The 26,025-nt window shown below is 41.3% G+C and overlaps 2 protein-coding genes across 5 annotated transcripts; both read left to right on the top strand.

Moving 5' to 3' along the window:
* Window positions 1–605: 605 nt before the first annotated feature.
* On the top strand, window positions 606–8,878 carry gtf2h1 (general transcription factor IIH, polypeptide 1). Its single transcript, XM_061676061.1, has 15 exons — window positions 606–759; window positions 1,127–1,295; window positions 1,370–1,562; window positions 2,358–2,520; window positions 2,623–2,716; window positions 2,810–2,959; window positions 3,086–3,165; window positions 4,915–5,048; window positions 5,132–5,213; window positions 5,318–5,406; window positions 5,609–5,726; window positions 6,019–6,109; window positions 6,237–6,352; window positions 6,576–6,668; window positions 8,162–8,878. The coding sequence occupies exons 2-15, from the start codon at window positions 1,142–1,144 to the stop codon at window positions 8,246–8,248; spliced, it is 1,644 nt and encodes a 547-aa protein (XP_061532045.1). The 5' UTR covers window positions 606–759; window positions 1,127–1,141; the 3' UTR covers window positions 8,249–8,878.
* Window positions 8,879–8,950: 72 nt separating this feature from the next.
* hps5 (HPS5 biogenesis of lysosomal organelles complex 2 subunit 2) lies at window positions 8,951–25,449 on the top strand. Of its 4 annotated transcripts, none has more exons than XM_061676030.1 (23): window positions 8,951–9,040; window positions 12,488–12,617; window positions 14,195–14,305; window positions 14,403–14,467; window positions 14,550–14,742; window positions 15,717–15,847; window positions 16,158–16,376; window positions 16,488–16,559; window positions 16,774–16,862; window positions 16,939–17,117; window positions 17,799–17,957; window positions 18,407–18,566; window positions 18,900–19,071; window positions 19,369–19,515; window positions 19,599–19,667; window positions 20,234–20,781; window positions 20,969–21,089; window positions 21,158–21,307; window positions 21,388–21,507; window positions 22,373–22,486; window positions 23,123–23,229; window positions 23,719–23,992; window positions 24,634–25,449. In XM_061676030.1, the coding sequence occupies exons 2-23, from the start codon at window positions 12,510–12,512 to the stop codon at window positions 24,692–24,694; spliced, it is 3,369 nt and encodes a 1,122-aa protein (XP_061532014.1). In that variant the 5' UTR covers window positions 8,951–9,040; window positions 12,488–12,509; the 3' UTR covers window positions 24,695–25,449. The 4 variants fall into 4 exon arrangements, with proteins under 4 accessions (XP_061532014.1, XP_061532015.1, XP_061532013.1 ...); XM_061676031.1 differs by having other exon boundaries at window positions 8,969–9,045; XM_061676029.1 differs by lacking the exon at window positions 8,951–9,040 and adding an exon at window positions 9,621–9,972.
* The last annotated feature ends 576 nt before the right edge of the window (window positions 25,450–26,025 follow it).

Here is a 26,025-nt window from a genome sequence, read left to right as displayed (position 1 = left end):
ATGTTTCATAGCAGGGTCATTTATGATTATCACCACATATTAATTACGCATATAACAAATGGTCTGGAAAAAATATATATGTACATTTGCGTGTTTCACTCTGAAATAAACTTTTCTTTAAAAGAAAAAGAAAAATCCCCCAAAATATTCAACTGCAACGAGATGCTAGTCTGCTTCCTAACTACTGGAGCAAGGCACCAACCTGACAGGCACCAGTGTGAATTGAAATTGCTCTTGAGGATTCTAATTTAATTTAATATTTAATTTAAATCAATACAAACCCAACATTAGGTTGGTATATAGAGTTAATACAGTCGCTCAACAGATGCTTTTAATGCACACTTGCGAAATCTCAAGAGTAATTTGCCTTTGCATGTGTTCGTAAGTAAGGTCACACTGTAGTCGTTCAAAGTATGACCACAATAATGTATTATTATTAAATAAATTATCATTTAGGTATTGTTATGTTGAATATAAAATAAAATGTATTTTAAATATAATTGAAATAAAATAGTTTTCTTTGTTATAGTGCACGGGGAGCCTTTTCTGGTCGGAACTAATAATACATTTTCTTTTACGGGCGAACATTTTGAGTGTAACACATTGTCAGCCAGCTATGTCGGCGCTGGTAAATGTATGTTCATTATTTGAGTAGTCTACATTTTGTCCCAGATGGCTCATATATATAGATGCAGGGCTCACCAGATATTCATTTTGAGATAATGTGAAGTATCCGCAGCGTGGTCCATCAGTTTTAAGGTAAAGTAAGTTTTTGTGCCGACTTCTTCCGTCATGCTTTATCTCTTCACTGTTATAGCTAGCTAACGTAATGCAGGCTAGCTGAGTCGATGTAATTCATTTTAAATACCCTACTACACAATAAAGTCGCCATGTTGTTCGTATCCAGAACAGCAGGGTAGGGGGGAATTGGTGGAAGGTACGAATGTGTAATTAAAATGATGCGCAGTCAGTTACAGCATATATCATCTTGCACAGTTGATGTCGGTTTCGATTTTGTCAAGGCTCTTTGTATTGTATTCCTCTCAGGTATACACGTGTTTTGTTATTGCAGATGCACTTTTAACAACGATCTTAAACAATGTCATCACTCCTTTTGCTCTTTCAGTTCCACGACCGAGCCATGGCCTCACTGTCAGAAGAGGTGCTTCTGGTGTTGAAAAAGGTTCGCCAGAAGAAACAGGATGGCACTCTCTATTTGATGGCTGAGCGCGTAGCCTGGAGTGCAGAGGGCAAGGACCGCTTCACCGTCAGCCACCTTTATGCGGACATTCGCTGTGAGAGCGCTCTCTGTGTGAATGTTATGATGCAAAGACAATGTGTGATCGAGTGTTATTTGTGGTCTGTTTAGGTCAGAAGATCAGCCCCGATGGAAAAGCCAAAATTCAGCTCCAACTGGTTCTTCACTCCGGCGAGAGTACCACATTCCACTTTTCAAATGAAAGCACTGCACTCAAAGACCGAGAGGCTGCCAAAGAGCTGCTGCAACAGCTCCTGCCCAAGTTCAAGAAGAAAGCTAACAAAGAACTCGAGGAGAAAAACAGGTGAGCTTCTCCCATTCACTTTTGAAGGTGGCCTGGCATTCAACTATCATACATTTTCATACTTGTCATTAAACACATTGGAGAACAACACAGTTGCACAATTTAAAAGCCATGCTTACGTTGTGGCTTATTATTGCATGTTTTCTTAATTTTCCAGCACATTTATTACTACTGTATTTAGTTTTATTTTTTATTTTTTTAACTTTTATCATGGCAATTTGTGTTGTCGTATTCAAGACTGAAACCTGTCTCGAGCTGGGGGATCGCAGTCTCGTTTCTGAATTGTTTGTATTTAATTTGGACTTAACAAAGGGCACATTTATTTTCTGCCTAAGTCATATCATTTATGATTATTTTTTTGTGTGTGAATAAAACGACTGATTGGGGTAATTTGACACAGATCAGCAAATACTTGATGAGACTGACTCTCTATGGTTTGCCCTTTCCCTTTGACTTCTTCCACAATGTAGAATGTGTTTACTGTAGAACAAAATAGAGACTGTCTCATAGTGGCCATCGCTGTTGGAAGTTGCTTGATTGAATATACTGTTTCCCAATGAAGTGCTTAATGTTAGGCTTGGAACATCTTTTTTCACAATGTAAAGATAAACGTGTTTCCAATATTTAATCCGCCTTTAGCAATATGAATGGGGAGTACATTTTATTAACAGAAAGACTGCACTATGGAAACGTAAACATTAAAAAATACTGTACATCCTGTCAAACTTCGACACACTTTCAAACTGTTGACTGCTAGTGTATGTATCAAAAATATTGTTTATTTTTCACCTGCAGGATGCTTCAAGAAGATCCGGTGCTTTTTCAATTATATAAAGATTTAGTGGTCAGCCAAGTGATCAGTGCTGAGGAATTCTGGGCTAACCGAGGAGGACTAAACCAGACAGACCCAGCAGTGTGCAACAATAAGCAGGAAGTTGGTATATCTGGCGCTTTTTTGGTGAGTGACTTAATAAACCCTTGTGTACAATCTCATCATGAATTTCAGCTTCTTTTTTTTTTTTTTTTTTTTTTTTTAAATTGGCATTTTTGTTCTTTACAGGCAGACATTCGGCCTCAAACAGACGGCTGTAACGGCTTGAGATATAATCTGACAGCCGATATCATTGAATCTATCTTCAGAACCTATCCTGCAGGTAAATTGTGACTGGCCGCTGTCTTTGACTGTTTCTTTTTACACACAATCTATGTGTGTATATAATATATATGAACTACACTTGTCATTGCAGTGAAACAAAAGTATTGTGAAAGTGTGCCTCACAACCTGACGGAGAAGGAGTTCTGGACACGCTTCTTCCAGTCGCAGTATTTTCACCGAGATCGCATCAATACTGGCACACAGGACATTTTCACAGAGTGTGCCAAGCTGGACGAAAAAGGTAGAAAGCATTTAGCTGTTGCAAATATGTATTGGTTAAAGGTGGGAATAGATCTGTGCCATTATATGCTTTAAGGTTTGATTGTTTTGTTTAAAAAAATAAATAACACTTCTGTTCATTGTGAAGGGTTAAAGTCAATGGTGGTGCAAGGAGTAAAGAACCCCCTGGTTGACCTGCAGTCATTAGAAGATAAATCCTTGGATGAGGTAAGAGTTAATTAACCCCAACACTGAAATGCTAACAATTAATCTCATTAATATTATGCAAGTACAGTGGAAACTCTTGGGTCTCTTCCGAGATGCTGCTCGACCTGTGAGTTGTTCTGATTGTATTTATTTATTTATTCCCCCCAAAATGGGAAATTAAGATTATTGAATGCAACTATTTGAGAGTCCAATTTTTTCCTCCATAAAACTTTTGTGACTTTCTGGACAATGTTTTGTTAACAGTCATAGACATACAAAAACAATTTTGAAATAATACTTTAAACCCAGTGTTAACTTAAAATGATTAAGGTGTTTTGTTTGTCTCTCACATGTAATAAGTTAACCACTGCAAAGTGTAAAACAACACAACTGTTAACCAAAAAAAAAACACATTACCTTTTAGGTATGAGTGACCCGAATTTTCGAGACACCGCCAATTTTTTACTATGCCTTGTGAGTGTAAACTTGAGATATGAGTGCTGGTAACCATAGTAATAGGTTTGGTGGTGTTTATTCACATTTCTCTTGGCTTGACTCCTGGGGCCTGTTGGTGGTTGGGGCTCTCCAGGGGTGGTAAGCATTGTGGCAGCAGTGGGGTGCGCTGCGTGTGGGGGATGGGGTGGTCCGGTACCTTAACCCTCCCTTTGGGACTGGTCAGCGCCCTTCGGTTGGGCTGGGGGACATTTTCAATAACTAATAATGATAATAATAGAATAATTTCCAAATAAGCACAGGGTGTATTTCGAAACTCCTCTGTTGCACAGCAAAACTGTTCCAGCACAAAAGGCATACAGATCCACCGTTCTGCATGGCCATGCAGCTGAACAGGGCAGGTAAAAAAAAAATAATAAATGAAAAGGTGACACGAACTGGTGGCAGTTAAACACAACTCAACTGACTTCACAATAAACAGCAGTTTGGCAGATCGTGAGCAAGTCTTCAAAGAAGAGGCTTCAAGTTCTCTAATGCCACTCCCAGTTGAAGGTCACTGTCAAACTAAACATGAAACAAAGACATGTTATGTATTTAAAACTTTGCCTTAAGAATGCCCTCCCTCGCTAGCTTAATGCTAACACATAGTAGAAAACGCCACTAACGAGCTAACGGATGGCTATAACCCTTAAACAACAGGTATTTGAACACAAACGGTGGAACAACACATGTAGGCAAACAATAACCCAATATTCACAGGCATATATTCTTTCGCGTCTGCAAAAAATGACTAATATGATTGCGGCTTACCGAATCACTAAGAGTAGTGGTGACTCTTATTCGTTTGTGTCTGTATAACTGTATTATACTACCGCCCAGTAGCCAAGGCGGGCACGCCAGAAGCAGCAAGAGGAGCAGCACAATGAATTGAATTAAAGCGTTAACTCATGATGCACAAACCATTTAATTCTTCAAATTCTATTTAATTATGTTATGACTGTGTTTTAAGAGAGTGCAATATTAAAGAGTGCTATTTTCCATCTTAAAAAGCATTGAACAACATTTGGCGGTGAGGGGGGCGGCTGGAACGATTAATGGCGTTTCCATTCACTTCAATGGGGAAAGATGGTTTGAGATGCAAGCGTTTAGAGTTGCGAGCATGGTCATGGAATGTATTAAACTCGTATCTCAAGGCACCACGGAACTTGCATGCTTGCTGGACTGAGGTCTTGTCTTCCACTTTAGAGGTATTAGTGATGCTTTTTCTTCCCCTGTACTTTGTTCAATCACTTGCTATTTTTATTGTCTTTCACGCAGGGTTACGGTGTCTGCACCTCACTTCCCTCTACTTCCAATTCAAACAAAACAGTTAAGGAGAGCAGCAACTACGCCATTATAAAGCGCTTCAACCATCACAGTGCCATGGTGCTGGCAGCAGGCTCACGCAAGGGGTAGAAGTGTAAAAATAATAGATATAGCTTTCCGAAGAATGTCCTCATTTTAAATCTTGGTCTGCACCTGCATTGTTTTTAAGGGAGAATGACCAAGGTAGTGAGACGAGCAGCACTGACGGAAACTCGCGGGATTCAGACCTCTTTCAGCCTCCCATCAAGAAGGTAAAATGGTTCTGTCGAGTGGTGTTTTTTTTTTTTTTTGTCTACTATGTGAACATATAAATTACAGAATCACTCACTTTCTCACGTTTGCTAATTTTTCTTAGGTGAAATTACAAGAAGCCATAGAGTATGAAGATTTGCAAAGGGAAAACGGACCAAAAGTGGTTGCATTAAACCTCAAAAAGTCAGACAGGTACAGTGTCTCCATTTCATTGTGTTGGCCCATTTGCTTGAATATGCTCGCATGTGACACTTTGGAGAGCAATTGCATGTCATTTTAGCAGCAATTAACGCAAAAACTGCCATTCAACTTGACTTGAATCCGTCTTTTTTTTCATTCTATTCTTCTCCACAGTGTTTCAATGTAGTTTTTCTCTCCATTACTTTCTTATAAGGTATGCTCATGGTCCTGTGCCTCTTCAGTCCCTAAAGTACACAACGAGCCAAGAAATCATCAACTCCGTCAACCACATCCGGCATGAGATGGCCAGTTACAAACCCAACCTAACTCGGGTTTGTTCAAGCGCCATATGGTTCCTATTTTTGGTCTCGCACTACTTTTACAATGCCATCATTGTAAAAGTAGTGTTGTTGTTTTGAGAGCAATACTTCATGAAATGCTGCTTCTGATAAAAAAGAAAACTAAAGTAAATCCCCTAACAGTTTCAATTATGATCTGTCCAAATAATAATTAATCAAAAAAACCATATGTGGGTTTATTCTCCAATCGAGTAGTCCTGAGATTATTCTTAATTTAGATCTGGTGACTTCTGCATCTGTGTCTCACCACAATCCCACTCTGCAGGTTTTGACCAGCGCAGTAGCATCTTCCGCCACTGCAGCACTTTCTCCCGGCGGGCTCCTCATGCAGGCAGGATCGCAGCAAGCCATAAATCGTACGTCATGCTGCAGTCTCATCTCAGTGGGAAAATAACTCCCAGTTAGACTAATAGACATGTTGTGCTTTTTCACAAGTTGATTTCAGTTCTTTGCTTTTTTATTTTTTATTTTTGTTATTTGCAGAGATGGTACCGTCTGACATCCAAGGGGAACTGAAGCATATATATATAGCTGCTGGGGAGTTGTTGAGACACTTCTGGTCCTGTTTTCCTGTAAACACACCATTTTTGGAGGAGAAGGTGACTAAATGTTCCATAACATTACTCTAAATCACAGTGCCCAATCCGTTTTACATTTAGGCAGAATTTACACAGCAGATAAGGACATGATTTAACCCTGCATACCATTTATTAATGGCCTGGACTGACTTACCCCCCCAGTAAGTTCAAGACAAGGTAACCTCAGCATTACTCCACATAGACTATTAACGTAGACCATCATGTGTCTGATGTTTTTATACAGTTGATTAAAATGAAGTCCAACCTCGAAAGATTTCAGACAACCAAGCTTTGTCCTTTTCAAGAGAAGATTCAGCGTCAGTACTTAAATAAAAACGTAAGTATCTAATGATTTAAACAGAATCTGCTCACTGTGTTTCCAGTATCCCCCAGGTTCCCATAGTTCAACAAAACCTTTTACCTCATAGTATAGCTGTAAACCCTCTGTGTTGGAATACAGGGGGTCCCAACATACGACATGTCGAGGTTACTCATGGTGCGTGCGAATTTAACTAGGTTACGCAGCGGCGTAAGAATATGTTGCCATGTGGCACAAAAACGCATGCTCAGTTATTGCCCTACTTACTGTTTTTTATTTTATTTTTTAGATTTATGGCCTACAAGTGTTTTTCATACAAATATTTACTATAATTATGACTTTACTACTCGTTAGTGATAGACCAGGGTGCGTACAACCTTAAATACAAATTTGTTTTAGGTCGCCTCTATAGGAAAGGAATGCATTGTAAACCGAGGAGCCCCTTTAAACCATTTTAGCTCCACTTCAAATACCCCTCATTAAAACCGTCTTTGGCTAAAAACTACTGAGGGGCAGCAACCCGTAATCGTGTACATTTTCACCAGAGATGGCAAAAGTACTCGCACTCAGTACTTAAGTCGAAGTAAAGATATGTAAAAAATAAAAAGAGAGTCTGATAAAAGTAGAAGTACTAAATCAACTCCTGTACTCAAGTAAAAGAGTACAGACTTAAAAATGTAATTAATACAGAAGTAAAAACAAAAAAGATCCCATTACATCGCATGTAATTTTAGAGCTCTTGGCTTGACCTTTATGCTATTGAAACAAAGTGCTTTGCTAACCGTGTGAACTGACTGAAATGCTAAATTAGCTAATGATAACAACTGAAAAAATACACCATTGAATGTTTCAATGCCGGAAGCTCGCCACAAATCATTCTTACAGCTGACGACGTCAAACAATTATGGTTATCATAAGGTCATAGATTAGGAAAATCTTGTTTCTCTGAATCTGTTACGTCATTGTTGTTAAGGCTCCTTGGTTCACATACGTCCATGTGAACCAAGGAGCCTTAACAACAATGTCCCTATTTTTTCCAAATCACAAATCTGATCTGAAATCAATCAAAATCTCAACCTCGTTTGACTTTACATCGCTCTGTTAACGTCACTTTTACATCGTGTCGTCGTCAGCGGACGTTGGGACAAGTCTATTTTGACAAAGGAAGGAGTAAAAAGTACAGATATATTTTCAAATGTAGGGAGTAAAAGTTGTCAGATCAAGTACAGATGCTTAAAAAATCTACTTCAGTACAATAAAGTATTTGTACATTACTTCCCACCACTGATTGTCACCTTCCTTCACAACCAATATCGTGACATTTTTTTAGACCAACCTCTACAAATATTCAAGTAGTTCCGAGCAGAGTTGATATTTCATATTCTCTTTACCGCAAGATTGAATTGACTGATTATGTTTAACAAAAAAAGTTTAAAATTGTCTAATGACATTAACAGAGTAATTGCAAAGAATTTTCCTTGATTAATCTTGTCTTATTGACACCCCTGCAGCTCACAGCACACTTGGAGCAGATGTTGCAGGCGGCGTACAGCAAGTTCCACGTCTGGCAAACGCGTCGCATGATGAGGAAAACCTGAGACCTGACGCTTTGTGGCAAAGGACAATGAAGACAAAGTGGACAAGGGTGTCCTGTGGAGACCTTCGGCGCCTGCTGAGACGACAGATCGCAGCCAGATGGCTTCACGGGAGGCTCGTGATGAAGAGATCTATGGATCCTGTTGCATCCGTTGACATTTAAGAGAGGCATATGGCATTTTAGTCACAAAAACTTGTTTCTTACTCTTTGTGTTGTTTTTACGGATGAGATTGGTTTCAGTAATGGGACTTTTATAATGGTACAATATGACCATGTTTCTCATGGGAATCATGTAGGCCCTCAGGATGACTGCCGACGTGTTTCATCAGTGCAGAGAGCTCGGACATACAGGACAGGGAGCCCCTCTGGGAGCAGGACAATGAATGAAAAGGTGTTCAAGATTTAGGGAATTTAGTAATATTCCAATGACACCTCACACTGGAGTGTGTTGGTGTATATGAGGCACACTTCACACTGTCCGGTTCTGTCTGCACTGTACTGTATATACAAAATGTTACTCTGAATTTAAGAGGTAAAGCGTTTTTGTTGGAAGCTGCAGCCTGATGAAAGTGCATGCATGCAGGTTTGGATTCATGCCTTAATTTCAGGGAGAGAAATAAACTTAATCTTATAAGAGATGGATGTTTCTCCCATCTTGTGGGTTCTTCGTGAGGCGTGACGTCCATCCACTTTAGCTTCCAAACACGTTCAGTAGTCTGCACGCTTTCAGGAAGTCCAGACTTCACCAGCTGAGGGAGGCTGACGACCTGACCGCTCGGCTGCAGCTCCCACGGTAACGTGAGTGATTTTGTCCAAAAAGCTGAGCTAGCCACAGATGCGAGGCGGAACATCTACGAGTTTTGTGGTGTTCTGTATATTTTTGCCCACGCTCGGCATTTCATCATTGAATTGAACGACGACTGAATGAAAACACCTAGCATGCTTGCTAGCATCTTGACAAATTTAGCGAGGTCACAGAGGGGATGTAAAGCAATAGTTGGCAATTTACGGTAGTTTAATGGCGAGGTTAACTTCTGTTGAGCTGTTGTTTAGTTCGAAGACCAATGTTTATTTCCAGGATCAGCAGACGTGTTCTGTCTCGTGACCGACTCGCCACTTTCGGGTTTTTGTGAGAACGGCGCTAATCGACGTAAATGAGTGGTGCAACTGTTACCACGAGTTTGTCATGTGAGAGTTTGTCCACTCTTATTTATTTATGGTCGTAACTGGACGGTATAGTGGTGTGACGTCACGTTCACCTTGTTTAAAACGGCTCGAACGTACAGTACTTCCTGGTACGGTCACGTGACACATGCATTCCAAATACAGGGGTTAGTTACTCTGTTTATGATGCTCGTTACCGCCGTACTTACTGGTTTTAAACAAGACTTTCAGTTATTGCTTCTTTTTTTTTGTACTCCAAGCGCGTAACACTGTCCTCACTCGTCCACTGACGATGCAGCGTCAGTATTTTGGCTGAAGGACACTTCGACATGGTCACAGGGGCTCCGAATCAAACCCACCACCTTCGGGTCAAGAGAGGGCCACTGTACCACCTGAGCTGTGCCAGGAATTGTATCCCTTTTTGTATATACTGCTAATCCTCATGAGGGTTGCAGGTGTGCTGGAGCCTAGCTGACTTTGTGCGAGTGGCAGGGTACATCCCGGACTGGTCGCCATTCAATATGGCAGGGCTCAGAGACAAACAACCAATCCCATGAACACGTAAGAACAATTTGGTCTTCAATCAACCTAACCCAACCCACGCTTGCACAGGAAGAACATGGCTAAACCGACACAGAAGGGCCCGAGCTGAGGTGTTACTACCTAAGGACCTGATACCTGCTCTTCCACCGCGCAGCCTGTCTAAAAATGTTGTTTCACACAAATATTTAGGTTAGCGGCAGCAGGGTGAACGAGTGGCAAGCACATCTGCATCACAGCTCTGATGTTCCAGTTGGAATCTCGGCTCCGACATTCCTGTGTGGAGTTTGCATTTTCTCGTCATGCTTGAGTGGGTTGAATTTCCTCTTGAGGCATTATGAGTATAATAAATTGCTAAAAGTATAGTTGATTGATGAATATAGGTTAGGTAAGTGATATCGCTTACCTCACCTATAGAAGGACAGCGCGTTGCAACTTATGTCGTTGCTGTAGGAATAGGAATGGTACACTCATTAGTCAGGGACCATATTCATTACATCTGCACCTTGCACATGCTTTTTCACGCGGAATCCTCAAAATGATTATCATATATTGATAGCATGTTCCGCCCACATTTGATGGCATTGGCAAGGGGTGTCAAACTCATTTTTGTCACGAGCCACGTTGTAGTTATGGTTCAACTAAGAGTGTCAGTATGACTGAAACAAAATCATATAAATGTTGAATTGCCTCATCATATTACTGGTATTACCGTGGACCGGTATATTTTTTTGGGGGGGGTGGGGGTGGAGGAACAATCCCAAAAATGCTTATAGGGGGTTTATCCGTGCTTATTCAAGATTTTTTGGGGGGGGGTTAAAAAAAAATAACTTTTTTTTTTTTTCAATGCAATTATAATGGCCGTCAATTATCTGCAGATTTTCTTTATTCTCTGTCCAGCTCGGTCCCTATCCCCTGCGCGTAGCGGAGGTCCACTGTACATTTATATATATATATATATATTTATTTATTTATATATATATATATTTATATTTATATATATATACACACGCACACACACACAACGCATTTATGGATAACTAGTTTTGAAATCAAAAGTCAAGGATAATAGTTTTTTTTCAACAATTGTTCAAGTTAATTAGATTTTTGTTATAATACATATGACTACCCAATTTCGCAGCATTTGCTGAAACCGCTGTTATTAGCCCTTTTTTTTTTTTTACCCCCAAAACTTTCCGGGGGCGCGCTTCTGAGTGAGTTTTAGCTTGAAATACATACATCTACCTGAGGAAATGCGCTTTCCGAAATTGATGAGTTTTCAGGCATGTTGCGGCCTGCAGAAAGGCAATTCATTTGTCAGAATAATTATAATGAACAATTCCAAGGCACTGCCTGGGGGTCGGACCCTAATACGTTTGTTAGTAGTTTATAGTGTTGAATATTTAATCACAACTTTAGAAATCCCGCATGATGCTGTGTAGTTCTACATAACTGCACAAATGCTAATAAACATTGCTATTGATACCGCTCCAGCAGAACATTTCACGCTACTTCACCGCAATCAGCCACAGTGAGATGCTCTTTTTAACCACGTAATGACCACACATTTACAAATGTAATTGTGTAACTCGAGTTTTCTTCCTGTTTTGATTGCATTTATCCCCAATTAAGCCGCCTGTGATTAATCCCTTTTAAGTGTGGTGTCGTACTCTCCCTATGCAAAACAGGATATTGAGTGCTATTTTTTGCTTGTTAAGGCCTTAGTGTTTTCCCCACCAGTGTGTGTAAGGCACAAGTTGCTATCCATACCCCAAATCGGGGATAATCAGTTTGGCAAAGACTTGTTGCTCCTTTTGTATGAAACAATCATTGTAGTTTTGAAACACATGTTAAATAAGCAGCCCTAGGGAACGCAGGATCACTTAGTCATTTGTTTCTGAGCAAAGTCAGGCTTTCCGCTTTATTAATGTCCACGGATTATAATTCTTGATGATCAGCCTGCGTTTCTTGGTCAGAAATGATGCTGTGATGCAAAATGTTTCCCCACTTACAGCACAGTGCTGACAAACAAAGCAAAAATGTCAGCGATGGCCGTTACATTTCACTTCTTGAGATTATGGCATCAACTACTGCTCCTAAATATAGCGCTTTTATCTTTAAGTTCCATTTGACCTTAACTGTGCACTATAACGGCTGCCTCCTCATGTGTTTACCAAAAATACCACCAGGAAATCAAACGCGAATCACAGTATCTTGTGACACTGTGAATAATGTCAGCCCCGGATGGGAATTTCACTCTCAGATACAGGATGTGATTTGTTTCTTTTTATATGTAGTAAAAAATTTTGTTTAAGTCTCAAATATGTACTGGCTGTGGGTTCTTTTTTTTTTTAATTTATTTTTTTATATAAATACAATTCAGCTGTTTTGCGCTGACTGGGAGCGCTGAGATAACCAGAGTCATGGCTGGCCAATTTGAGAGACTTAAGAACCCTGCTGAGAGTCATATGATGCCACAGTATATGTGACCAAGCACAAACGTGACTACTAAACGCTTTCTGTCGTTCTTTTCCAGTCGTGGACGACCGTGAGGGAAGATGCCACGGATAGCAGTCGTACCAGAGGTCCACAGTCATGTCCTGGCAGAGTTCGACTGCCTCGACCCTCTCCTCGCCACGCTGCGCTTAGACTCCGGCAGACTCAAGGTAGATACAATCACGTAACCCATTATAGTAAAGTTCAGACTATAGGATTGGACTTTTTTTCTTTAGCCCGTGCGTGCCATTTTGACAAGGTTGCATCTTATTTTCACATTTTCTTGATCTCACGAGCGTCACATTCATTCCTTCTTTGCTTTTATTTAACTCATAAAATTGTATTTACTCTTTACTCCATGTTGAACTGTTGACATTTTTAAATAAAGCATTGAGATCGCTATTCAGACTTACTTAAGCACACATGCTGATAACGCAACTAAATGCCTACAATGGCTGGACACCAAAGACGAAGACTTCAGTGGATTCGGTGAGCAGGACAATATTAAATAAATGTGACTATCCTAATTCTGGAACGTATTGGCAGTATTTTGATTGTTTGTCGTTTCTGTGATACTTTTAGTTTGTTTCCCCATTATATTTATTTACTACTGTAAGGTTGGCAGTTTTGTTTTTGCTCATATTAGGCCCATGTGTAATATGTGCAACAATCGGTTAATTGAAAACTAATCCATGATCAAATGAATCAACATCTATTTTAATAATCGATTCGTTGTTTGAAGACAACTTAAAATTGTCCAAATCCTCGGAATTTCAGCCTCTTAACAGGAATAATCTCAGATTTCCATTGACCGCCATGCACACAGCCAGTTTGTCCTTGTTAAATCAAAACAAGACATTTGTAAACATCTGCTTTTACATTTGTACTTTGGAAAACAATGATCAACATTTTTGCCTATTTTCTGCCATGTTATGGACCAAACCAGTAATTGAATCATACTCAATTTATGTTTTAACATTTTCTGCACTGTCAATTTGAAATACTGTCCTGTTTTATAATAAAGCATTGGAAATTTTGTTTTTGTCCAATTAATTAAAAAAAATAATCAACACATTACTCGATTATTAAAGTAATCGTTATATATATATATATATATATATATATATATATACATATATATTCATTTATTGGATAGCCTACAGGCTGAATTTGACGTTACTTGGTTAAGTCATGTGATTTAAAAGCTAAGTGTCTCTTGGCTCACTTTGTATAGGGATTTTTGCTTTGGTGTTAGGTTCAAAATCCACTGTGGCCCACACATACTTTAGGCCAGTTTCCGTCCTAAGCACAACGCACTGCCGAATAGTTTCCGATCAGGAAACTCCTTCTGCAGGTGATCTGGAGCCTATCCCAGCTGACTTTGAACGAGAGGCACGGTACACCCTGGACTGGTCGCCAGCCATTCACCGAGTACATATAGATACACCTATGGGCAATGTTGAGTCTTCAATGAACCTTCCATGCATATTTTTGAAATGTGAAAACTAACGCAAGCACAGGCAGAACATGCAAACTCCACACAAGGGATTAGAACCCTGATTTCAGAACTGTGAGGCAGATGCTAACCACTAGCTCACCTTGCTGCTTTTTTTTTTCCTTTCCCCTGTTTTGAAGCAGATTTATTCATAACTGGTGTACCCTTTTGGAAGTCAAATCTAATGAGGCCTAAGAATTTGCACCCATGTGTTGAATATCCAGCTCGTTTGACTGTGCACTGAATTTTCAGTGCACATGCTTGGCTGTGTCGAGGAAGTGGCTCGCAATAGGAACGTCGGCCGGAGGGTTGCACCTGATTCAGAGGGAAGGCTGGAAACAAAGGCTTATACTTACTCACAAGGTAATATTTCCCTCAATGTTGAGAGAATACCTCACCGTGCACATAAATGAATTCATAAAATTCCTTCCTGATAAATTAACATGGGGTCGCCTTTCAGGAAGGATCTATTACACAGGTGTCATGCTGTCCGCATGATGAAAACCTGATTGCAATTGCAACAAGGTAAAAGTCCTACTTACTGTGAAGTGCATTGTACTCTTCGTCATCTCTTTCTGACTGACAATGGGCGTTCCGTGTGGTCCAGTCAGGGTCTGGTGGCTGTGTGGGAGCTGCAGCTGGAGCGCCGTGGTCGTCCAGAGAGAATGAGCGTGTCCTGGGAGCACAGGGGCCAGAACATCACTGCACTGTGTTGGGACACCAATGCGCTCAAGGTTTTTGTCGGAGACTCGGCAGGCAAGGTGTCCTTTCTGCGGGCAGGATCCTCAAAGCTGGGCAAGGTATTCACAACCAAGTATTGTGCCATTAATTTGTTGCTATTCAATGATTCAGTCCCATCTTGGGTTAATACGAGACAATAACACTGCGACATATGTCTTGTCGACTCCGTCATTTTGTTTTGGTCACAGTCATTGCAAAAGATCCCGCTTCACAAAGGTAAGATGTTGGAAATGCTGCTTTTAAAAATTTTTTTTTTTTAATGCAAACCCTGGATAGTCTGCCTTGATTTTAGCCTAGGGTTTTCTTTAAATGCCGGTTGCTTGGTCTCCATATGCCAATGCAGTTTTGAAGGCTTCATTGGCTCATTTGAAGGCTTCGTTGGCTCATTTGCTAGCCTGTCACCACATATTACGCAGCGTGTAAGAATCACCTGTAGCAAATCAACAATTTTTCAATTCAATCATGTTTTTTTTAATATAACACTAAATCACAACAGAAATTGACTTAGGGTACTTTACACGCGGTGAAGATCTAAAACCACACTCTGCACTTATAGCAATAAACCTTTATTTTAAATACGACTACTGATATTGTCTCTTTAATGTTGTTTTGTATTTTTTGGAAGTTGGAGGCTTTTCTTGTTCTTTATTATTTAGCCTTTTCTTTTGTTTCCTCATTTGTTTTTTCCTCATGTTTGCTAGCGAATGACCTCACTTTTTCACGAGTGTATCATGAGCAGTTTGTCGTGTTCAGAGGCGCAGATGGGTACACTTGATTTTGAAAATGAACAAATATTTTGTGTTCAGATTCTCTGTGCAGCCTCTTACCAAATACACATTGGACCAGTACTGAGTGGTAGTTGTGGTCCGCTGCAGTAGACAACATTTTCTGAAACCTTTTCATTCAGTTGTGTTGTGATTTTACAGTATAGTGCAGCTCACATTCATTCCATTAAAGCAGTAATTTTGGATAATTATTTTTTTGAAGCATAAAATTATTTTATTTTTTTGCCATGTTTGTTGTAATTGTATAGGGATCAGGATTCGTAATGTTTCCTGTTCAGACTGTCACCACTGTTGACTCCAAAGTGGTTCAGCTCGGGTACCAGGACGGTCGGCTGCTGGTGTCTTCGCTGAGCCGCTGTTACCTCTGTGATACAGAGAGGTGGGTTTGCGTCACAATTGTCTAGAGCAGGGGTCACCAACCTTTTTGAAACTTCTTAGGTACTGATTAATGCGAAAGCCAACCGCATCTGGGGAGGGACACACGCATCTGAAAATGCTCAAATTACCTTTCATTATGTGTTAATAACAATTAATGATATTTATTTACAGTGTGCGAAGACACTTATTTCCTTTTACACTTATCTGATTATTAATTTTTTTTTCCTCATTTTGTAATTTTGGGATTGTATTTACAACCAAAATACTCTCATTTCAGTCATCTTTTTTCATTCTTTTTCTCCTGTCCCCAGGGAGAAGTTTTGGCGTGTCGGGAACAAGGAGCGTGACGGGGAGTATGGCGCTTGTTTTTTCCCTCAGAACAAGGGATTGTTGGTGGGCCAGCCCCCGCTGCTCTATTGCGCCCGGCCTGGGTCTCGAATATGGGAAGCCAGTTTTAATGGCGAGGTTTTAAGCACCCAGCAGTTCAAGCAAGTGCTCACCTGCCCTCCTTTACCTCTCATCACATACAGGTAATAACTTACAGGTCTTAGAAGTAAAGTTAGTCAACTTGCTTAAAACAGTTGTTCCTCTTTCTGAGTGAAATAACACTGAAGACCTTTAAAACGCTCTGTTACCTGCAGAAATGAGCCACAATACAATCCAGGGCAAAAGAACCCCCAATCAATTGCCTTCCCAAAACTACTATATTTTGGGTAAGAGACAGACATTTAAATGTTTTTACAGTTTCAGTTGATTCATAAAATAAGCATGTTAAAGTGGATTGCTAGCATATTGTGAAGAACCCGCTACACACAGAGTGAAATTATTTTGTTCCTTAAAATGTTTAGGATTTTTGCTGACAGAGATTCCCTCATTTTCTTAAGAAATGATGGCATGTCAGTTGACCAATTGTACTCTTTTTGACAGAGACCAAAACTTGCTGACCTGGACTGATTCAGCCATTTATATCTTTACACCTCATAATGGCCAAGTTCTACTGTGGACAGAGATCAAAGGTAACTGACATTGACACTCTTAGACGCAATGATTCACGGTAAATGAAACGATCGACCCTATTTTCTGGTGACGCAGACGTGCTCGACATCGCAGTCCACCGCAACGAGCTTTTCTGCCTCCGTAGCGGCGGCCGTCTGTCCCACTTCACCCTGTTGTCTGCAGAACGCTGTGTTAAACGCCTTCTTAAACGGGAGTCCTGGCCTCTGGCGGCTTCAGTCTGCTGTATGTTCCAGCAGACCATCAGCGTCAGTCGGGTACGGGAGCTTGTATCTTTTTTAAGAAAAAAATGTTGTTGTTGTTTTCTGTTTTGGTTTTTTTTTATAAAAGAAATACAGCATGTTTGAAGAAATGCGCCATCATGCTTGTTGATATCATGTTGAACAGCAGAGTAACCACATGTCCGAGGCAAATGAAATGAAATAGGCTTCATGTTGAACAAGAAATGATGTAGTCTGTGTTTTAGTATATTCTAACACACGAAATGCCTTTTCATTGATTGGAAATTTTCGTTTATTTTATTTAACCTTTAGTTAGGCAGGATAAAAACCGATTGAGATGGAAAATCTCTGACAAGAGTTTTTCTGGAATGTCATTATTCACCCTAAAAATAGAAAAAGTAAAACCATAAATTAATATTAATCTTAAAAATTGAGTGTAACACAAAACCTAGTTTTTACACGTTACATTGAAATCCAAGATCATTTGAGCGTGAAATGACTGTTATTAGATATGAAATGGTGGCAAATTTTTGGGAACAACCTCTATCGTAGAGTTACCTATTGTTTAAAGAAAGAAGAGAAAAAAATCTCAGTAACAATTGCGTTCCTGCCTTGAACTCTTTACCAAGCAGAGCCAGATAATTTTGTCTCATGTTGTTAAATTCATATCTCTTATTTGTGTTTTCTGAATGCAAGCCTTATTTCTGTGTAATTCAGGACAGAAAATCAATTCCCATCGACCGTCTAGAACACCTTCGGTCCCAGCTCAGTTCCAGCACTCACCCCGAGTTGATTGGCCAACTGGATGAGGTGATCGCCAAGCTGGAGCCCCTGGACTCGGCCTGCAGCAGCCGCAGAAGCAGCGTCTCATCGCACGTACGTGATGATAACGCTTCCTAATAGTTGCATGTTGACCACTTTGATGTATCCCAGGGGCGGGCAAATGTTTGTACTCAAGGGCCATACGTGCTTTTTTTTAAAACCAGGTCAGGTCATTTATAGCTGAGGTTAGGAAAAAACAAAATCACACGGTAAAATTTTCAAATATTCATCTAAAATAGAATTATGTTTCAGTCTACTTTTTTCAATTATATAATTTATTTCATTTAATCATAATTAACCAATTGTTAAAAAAAAAAAAAAAAAAAAAAAAAAACATCCGGAGAAATGTGAGGCAGATGTGCTCAGCACCTGAGCGCTATGCCACTAAAATAACTTGTTCCAAATGAATCTGTAAACTGCTTTGCATGCAAATCCTGATCCTGTCGTTCATGATTAGATCCTCGTTTGAGTCTCTTAAAATGTCGCTTCTTCCAAAAATCCAGGAAAGCTTCAACGTCCTGGACTGTGGTATCTACCGGGTGATCAGTCGCCGAGGGAGCCAGTCCGACGGAGAGACGAGCTCCCTCGTGAATCAGTCCATGTTGGAGGAGGAGCGGCTCAAAGAGTTCAGCTTTGCGCAGGAAGAAGATCAAGCGGACCACGGTAGGAGACACTTGCGACGCACGCGCCTGGTTTGAAAGTGAATAGCCACTGTGCAATTTTTATATTCATGAATTGTTTTACAACTTATTGAATTGTTTATATGCCACGAGTTATTTGGAATTAGAAGGATACAGCTGGAAATGGATCTATTTGAAGAGTGAACGTTGCTAATTATAATGCTCTTGTCTGTGTCATTGTATCCTACACACGCATCACCACCCGTGTTCAGTTTTATTTGTATTGCACAGCATTTTCCTCTCCTCTGTCTCCTCTCTGGCACCCGTGCTCCGGCTACATGCATGAGGTCTCCACCCTCTCATCGTGCACCACCAGTGCTCCATCCATCTTTGTGTTTCTCCTCTGGCTCTCGCCCCGATCTCGATTCAGATCCACAGAGCAGTGAGCGTACGGAAGCCGAGCGATCTGAGCAAGGCCTGCAATTCCACCTGCCCCTCTCATTCCGCCCCAAACCCCCACGCATTGCACTGCAGGCCGTCAAAGACAGGTGAACAAAGTGTCACAGCAGCTGCGGTGTCTGTCTGAAGTGTGGATGCAGATGAGATTATTTTTGGCTTTTACTCAAACAATGAACTGAAACTTAACCGAAATGACTGGCTGAGGTGGAGCAGTGGCTTTTAACTTCCCCTTTTCAGTAAAGTTTTAGACCCACGCAAGTTTTATTTTCACGTCATTCATCTGTTTGTACAAAGGTGCCTTGTTTCATTTCCAAGCATTGTGCTCATTTGTCAAGCTGTCCTGGATTTAGCTGCCATATATTATTTTTTTTTTTCCCCACTCTCAGTGTTTCTAGCTTTGTCAAGAAGACAACTGAGAAGATCAACACGTTCCAGATGAGCTCTGAACTCTGGCAGCGACCCGACTTCAGAGAGAGCGCACATGCCGAGATGTCTGCCGGCTCTGCTCAGTTCTCGGAGGAAGCAGATATTCAGTGAGTACAAAAAATGTTTTGATGTAAACTGATGACATTTTAATTATGTGATTTAGCCAGTGACAATGAATTTGTTGTCACAGAGTTTATGCAGACATGCCCAACACAGCGTCTGACCTGTTAGAGCTTCAGTCGGCCACTGAACAGGCCATGTAAGTACAGAATTGTGCTGATGATGAGTGAAAAAGAACTATTTTATTTAAATGTTTTTTTGGTAGCAGAAAATATTCATGCTATTATTTTTTCCAGAATAAAATGAACATCCTGTTCATTTTCTTCAGTGTTGTATTGCAATACAGTATTTACAACAAGCTTTCTTTTTTGGGGTTAAACTGGTCCGAATTCTCCCTTTTATTTGGCATTAGCATTGTTTGTTGTAGGGACCGCAACATTGTCATTTTACGTCACATCTTTGTAGCTACTAGTTGGGCTTGACTTCCATTGTACAAAATCTATTATACATTGATCAAATTAAACAAGATCGACAAAAATGTATCAAGAATCAATCATGTTCTACGCCGACTGACTTTAGTTTCTTCTGCAATCCGTTTAGGCAGCAAGCTAGTTGGGTCTGAATTTCCTGTGTGCTCGACTGGTTGCTACCATGTCGTCAAATCAGCGTTCTTAATAATCACAAATTGTTAGAATTTTTTTTTATCATGCCCATCCCTACCTTACTTCAGCATGCGCATTACATGATACCTTGTTCTGGCATCAGTTCCCAGATCCAAGATCCCTTGGTTTTGCTGGATCCAGACTTCTTGGGAGAAACTCTACAAGAGTGGTTGAAAGCGCTGGAGCGAGTCCTCAGGCCGGCTCGGCCCGAGTCAGCTCCTGGAGGTCCTTCAGACGCATACGAACCCGGACAAGATGCACGGGAACCGCTTTTAAACACACGCGCAGAGAAACCACAAGAGTCATCAGAAGAACCTACGGAAAGCTTACCACAGGAGAATATGCCTCCACAGGTGGAGTGTGAGACTCAGCTGGCCTCAGAGAGCGAGACAGTTGCGCCTGAAGAAGCCTTGCGACTGGTTTCTCCCAAACCGCTGCCGTCAGAGCTGCTGGCTAATCTCACCCAGCTGGCCACACTTTATACAGAGCTGAGCTGCTTCAGCAAGCAGGCAGGCGCCCAGGCGTTGAGCTGTGCAACCTTCCTGCGCCGCTACTTCTTCCTGCTGGACCAAGAGCGCATTAGACGCATGTGTCTGCTCTGCTGCCAGGAGCAGCAGGAGGTGCCGAGCTCCTTCGTCCAGGCCATGATAGGTCAGAAAACCCCCTTTTTCCATCATTACTCAAAAAAAGTAAGGGATAGTCGGCCTTAGGGCGAAACTGATCACGTTTTCCAAAACTCCATTTAAAAACGTTTAATGACATCATCTCGCATTGACAATTTCAAACAAGGATATGCTAATTATAAAAAGTGAAGCAAAAAAGTTTCATTTGTCCATAGGTGTAACACAGTCCAGTAAAGTGGTGGAAATAATTCACAAAGGAGATTTACAGCGATCACTACGCTATCTGAGAGAACTGCAGCCCTGGAGTCCTCCTGTTCTCCTCGCTCACTTACACAGGTCAGTAAATATCCCGGTTGTCTCTTACGTACAAGTTGTGCGGCGTAATTGAATGCGTTGACATCTAGGTTGTACGAGAAGCACGGTGAGGCGGCTGCACGCTCCTTTTCCCCGTTCTACCCCACCATCGCACCCGCAGATGTGATGCGGATGGCTCACAAAAGCCACTTCCTGGCCTACCTGGATAACCTGGTCCTGTCCCAACCTGAGGAGCACAGGTAAACCCTCAGCTTGATGCTTTCCCGAAAGGAAGAAAAAAAAAATACACCCCTGGTTAAGTTTTGATGAATTCCCTCAGGTTGTCATTCCTGCAGTCTCTTCTTGAACCAGAGTCACTGCGGCAGGACTGGCTTGAACTGGCACTTACCCACGACGCACCTCGGTGCCACGATACACTGACACCCGAGGGACTGCCCAGGTCGGCTTGCGAACATTTGTTGGAAATCAAATCGAAGCCATGTTGTCTCCGGCGAAAGTTTACAAAACTATCCGTCGTAAAATGTGCACTGCAGAGTGGGCAGGTGGTGTTGATGTTCAGCGCGCCATCTGCGTGTGTCTTCAAAAAGTCAATCCATCGCTTTTTTATTTCTTTTTTTGGGGGCATCATTTTTGGGGCGCAGCCATCGTTAGCTTGCTAAGTGCAAGCTGGAGTGGTAAATGGGCCTTGTTATGGAATCCAAGCACAACCGCTCACAACCGAGCGGCGTAGCCCAACGAAATGACGTCACTTTGTCCTTAGAAAGTGAACGGAGGGAACTTGCGCTAGAAAGTATACGCCCCAGAACTGTGACATCACGGGGCTGTGTTTTAGCCCACAAAATCAGGAAAATTCAAATGGTGAAAAAAGATGCTTAAGCTCTATCGCAACAATTCAGCACTATATGGTTATAAGTGTTTTCAGCACTTAGAAACAGAACACAGATATCTGCTTAGTTCCACTTTAACAGCTACAACATGAGGTGCACTAGCTCACTCTAATGGGATCTGTGACAAAGGTGATTGAAGCAATGAATGTGCCCTTGCACACCGTTTTTGAATTCTTGAAATGATCATGCTTTGAATGCCATCCTCTGTCCACGTTAAACTTATTTCGCTTCGAGAGTTGCCATTTGCGGTGCTTGTATGACGTGGCAAACTACAACTAATAGAAACGTATTGTTAGACAAACACCTTGTATAAAATGATCCTTGCAAAGACAACGTTTTATGTTGTATTGGCTTTGAATAGATTCTAGTCTCTTCAACATAAAAAGTCACCGAGATGCAAAATAACCTCTTTTGCAGGTGGAATTCTCATTGTTTCAGTTGGGGTTATGGTCGCCTCCTGTCTCTGCTGATCCGGCTTCCCGCAGACTTGTTGTCCAAGCAGAAGATGGCAGAAACCTGCCGCAGTCGCGGGTACTTCGCCTAGCACCTATTACACCAGAGTTGTCCAAAGTTTTGCCTCTGAGGGCCTCATACAGAAACATTGAAGAATGAAATCCCACTTTTGCATCCATCCATTTTCTGTACCGCTTATCCTCACTTCAACTGTAATTACTCGAATCCATCACGGCTTTCTGTTAAAGGTGAAAAGGCAAATTGTTTAGGATTTGTCTGGATTCCGGGGTGGCCCGCAGCCCTGTATCCCACTAGAATAGAGCCGTCACTGAACTGAGCAGCCACCGAATAACATGGCTGCATTCAAGACCAAAATGAGCAAGCTGTAGTAAGCTGACAATCTGGAAAGCAGTGTTTACCTGAGGATCATCAATTGATATGTTCACAAATCAAACCTTGACACGCAGCAGAAAGTGGAGCAAACCATTTTTGTTCTCAAACTGAAATCAATTTATTCAGAGGGGCTTTATGAAGAGAAATGTTCTTACTATTTTAGTTGTAAATACTTTCTTTGCACCTTTCCATAAATATCTAGAAAAGCTCTATAGAAAACCAAATTAGTAGCAGTAGTATAGTCGTAGTAGTTTTCGCTCATTTGAACTACAAAGTTTCGATTGCATGTCATCATTGTGCAATGTGTTTGTGTGTGCGCAGGTACTGGACAGGGTATCTCCACCTGTGTTGTGAGCTACAGCGCCGCGCCGAAGCTTTCTCAACAATCTGTCAGTTGAATGACATCACCCTGCTGGAGGAACCAGATGGTGGGTTTTATTTTCCTCACTTCAGCCCACACTGTCCGTCAAAAACTGAAGCGAGACCACTGTGATGTGACATAATGCGTGGAAATTTACACTCTCCTATTTGGACTTATCAGTCGTGCCAAGAAAAGAAAAACTAAAATAGTTGCCGTGGTCGTATTTCTCTCATTCGCCCCAAGGTAGCACTCTATTTTTTTTTTTTTTTTTTTTTTTTTAATTAATCCAGATTCAAAATATAGCCACTGTATGACAGCAAGACATCTACAGCAATGCAATGCGGTTACTGATGTCATAGTAAAGGTATTTATTGGTCATTACAATACACTTGGTTGAAGTGGATGGCTCACTGTCTATTAAAGCATAAGCCACTATTTGGGGTATTTTCTCATCGTAGGCAACCTCCTTTCATTGAATTGCAGGTTGCAAGGTGTAGCCTGCTCTTCAACGGGCTGGTAAATATAACTGTGTATCAAGGACTGTTTTTCCATCCAGGTGTGGAGCCCCAAAACTTGGCCGAGTGGAGGCTCCTAATCCAGTTGGCTCAAGACGGCAGCCGTTCGTCAGACGTGAATGGAGACGCTTTGTCCAACGGCTCCACAGGTTGCAGCAGAAACGTCAGCCTGGAGAACCTGACCCTGCGCCTGGCGCGCACGGCCGGGCCAGAGCGCGCCACGGCCGTCCTGGAGGAGTGCGGAGTGCAGCCGAGTGTTTCGCCTCACTCCCAGTTGGTGTGTGAGCTGCTGAAGGTGGCTGAGAAGAGGCAGCGGTGAGTCGGTCCTGGAAATGGTCGCACTCGCATCATGCCTAAAAAGTCCTGCAAGTATTACGAATCACTTCTTACCGATGTTGCTAAAGATGTTTGTTACTAAAAGTGCCTTTTAGTGTTTGAGTCACTTTTCAAAAATTTCCAAACAAACGGCTGACTGGTTAGCACGTCTGCCTCACAGTTCGGAGGACCCGGGTTCAAATCCCGGCCCCGCCTGTTGGAGTTTGCATGTTCTCCTCGTGCCTGCGTGGGTTTTCTCCGGGCACTCCGGTTTCCTCCCACATCCCAAAAACATGCATGGTAGATTAATTGAAGACTCTAAATTGCCCATAGGTTTGAATGTGAGTGCGAATGGTTTGTTTATATGTGCCCTGCGATTGCCTGGCGACCAGTTCGGGGCGTACCGCGTCTCCTGCCCGCAGTTAGCTGGGATAGGCTCCAGCGTGTCCGCGACCCTGGTGAGGATTAGCAGTACAGAAAATGGATGGATGCAAATAAAAAAAAAAACATTAGCTACATTTGTTTTTGAGGGGGAGTTGCCAGTGTAGCCTGAAAAGTTCCCACATCTAACAACAAAAGTGCTAAATCACTGCGTCTTGCGAACGTTTCATGTGACGAGTCAGTCGTGTCTTGTGTTTCAGGGCGATCATTCAGACGATGCTCGAGCGCTGCGACCGCTTCCTGTGGTCTCAACACGCATGACCGCGCACATGGACATGATGCCAACAATGCCAGGATCTTACGCTCGCTTTACTGCAAACTGATTTTAGAGCTGTGGATTAATTTATTTGCTTTACCTTGAATGAAGGTACTCGCCCTTAAAACTACAGTATGTGTTAATTGCTCGTATTTTGCACGGAAGCTCTTATCTTGTTTGCAAATGAATGTACTGTTGGTGCAATACTGATTAAAGGCTGTTTGTTTTGCATGTGCCAAAAACCTTAATCAGTCTATTACTGTGTAACAAATGTTCTAACCAGGTATTATTTAGATTTTAAAAAATCCATGTATTGTTTACTGTTTCATTGATTTTAATTTATTTTGTATTTTTAAAATTTTATTTATTTATTTTCTTCAAGTGTTTTATGTTTCAACATAGGCAGAACCAAATGAGGACTTTCACTAAAGGATGGAGATATTTAAATGAGCAAAAGACTGACAAATACTTATAAAGAGGTTAGAAAGTCACAAATTCAGAAGGTTTGTGATGAGTTTTTTTTACGGGAACCATTAAAGAAGAGTTGGTGTATTTATGGAAGGGTTTGGACGGGACATTTGAATGCCCACAGCAGATGAAGCTAATGTGGCACAACGTTAATAACAAGTTAACGACACCGGACGTCTGACTGCTGTGATGGTATCGCACACCTGCCGCATCAAAGGAGCGAAGTGGGGATTCACGTTCGAACGTTCTTGTTTTATAACATTATGAGTCACTTTGACCTTTTCAGCCTCATTCCCGGGTTCAGTTTGGGTGAATTCCTTTCTCCGACTGGCAAAGAAACAGTCAGCTGCTTTGATGTTTCTTCAAGACTTATGCCATAAAAGAAATGGTCAAGCAATTATGATGTGTATTTAACTAGGCCTATTTCTTCAAAGACTCAAATGCTGTGTAGCAGAAGGGTGGCAAAGTATGGCCCTTATGCAGGGTTCCTATGCACGTATGGAAGAGTATCCAATATTGTGTTTCCAAGACTGTTACAACAAAACAGGGTTAGGGTTTCAAAACGGGTTTGGCTTTCATAACGGTAAGGGTTTCAAAACGGCATTATGGTTTCAAAGTAGCGTTTCAAAACAGGATTAGGGTTTTAAAAAGGGTTAAGCTTTCAAAACGGTAAGGTTTTCAAAGTAGGGTTTCAAAACGGTTAGGGTTTTAAGGGTTCAAAACAGGATTATGATTTAAAAGTAGGGTTTTAAAACAGGGTTAGGGTTTCAAAACAGGATTACGTTTTCAAAGTAGGCTTTCAAAACAGGGTTAGGTTTTCAAAGTAGGATTCCAAAAAGTTTTAGTGTTTCAAAACGGGGTTAGGGTT

This window comes from Phycodurus eques, chromosome 5 (assembly GCF_024500275.1).
Source record: "Phycodurus eques isolate BA_2022a chromosome 5, UOR_Pequ_1.1, whole genome shotgun sequence".
Classification (NCBI taxonomy): Eukaryota; Metazoa; Chordata; class Actinopteri; order Syngnathiformes; family Syngnathidae; genus Phycodurus; species Phycodurus eques.
Note: the sequence above shows the minus strand (reverse complement) of the source record. Positions and strands in the feature narration are given on the sequence as shown.

Bases quoted from the DNA above. Each gene is read 5' to 3' on its own strand.
- gtf2h1 (XM_061676061.1), top strand. From the start codon at position 1,142: ATGGCCTCACTGTCAGAAGAGGTGCTTCTGGTGTTGAAAAAGGTTCGC. The intron at 2,521-2,622 runs GTGAGTGACTTA...TGTTCTTTACAG, and splicing joins GTATATCTGGCGCTTTTTTG to GCAGACATTCGGCCTCAAAC. The intron at 6,669-8,161 runs GTAAGTATCTAA...ACACCCCTGCAG, and splicing joins GTCAGTACTTAAATAAAAAC to CTCACAGCACACTTGGAGCA.
- hps5 (XM_061676030.1), top strand. From the start codon at position 12,510: ATGCCACGGATAGCAGTCGTACCAGAGGTCCACAGTCATGTCCTGGCA. The intron at 18,567-18,899 runs GTAGGAGACACT...GTGCACCACCAG, and splicing joins AGAAGATCAAGCGGACCACG to TGCTCCATCCATCTTTGTGT. The intron at 23,230-23,718 runs GTGGGTTTTATT...TTTTCCATCCAG, and splicing joins CCTGCTGGAGGAACCAGATG to GTGTGGAGCCCCAAAACTTG.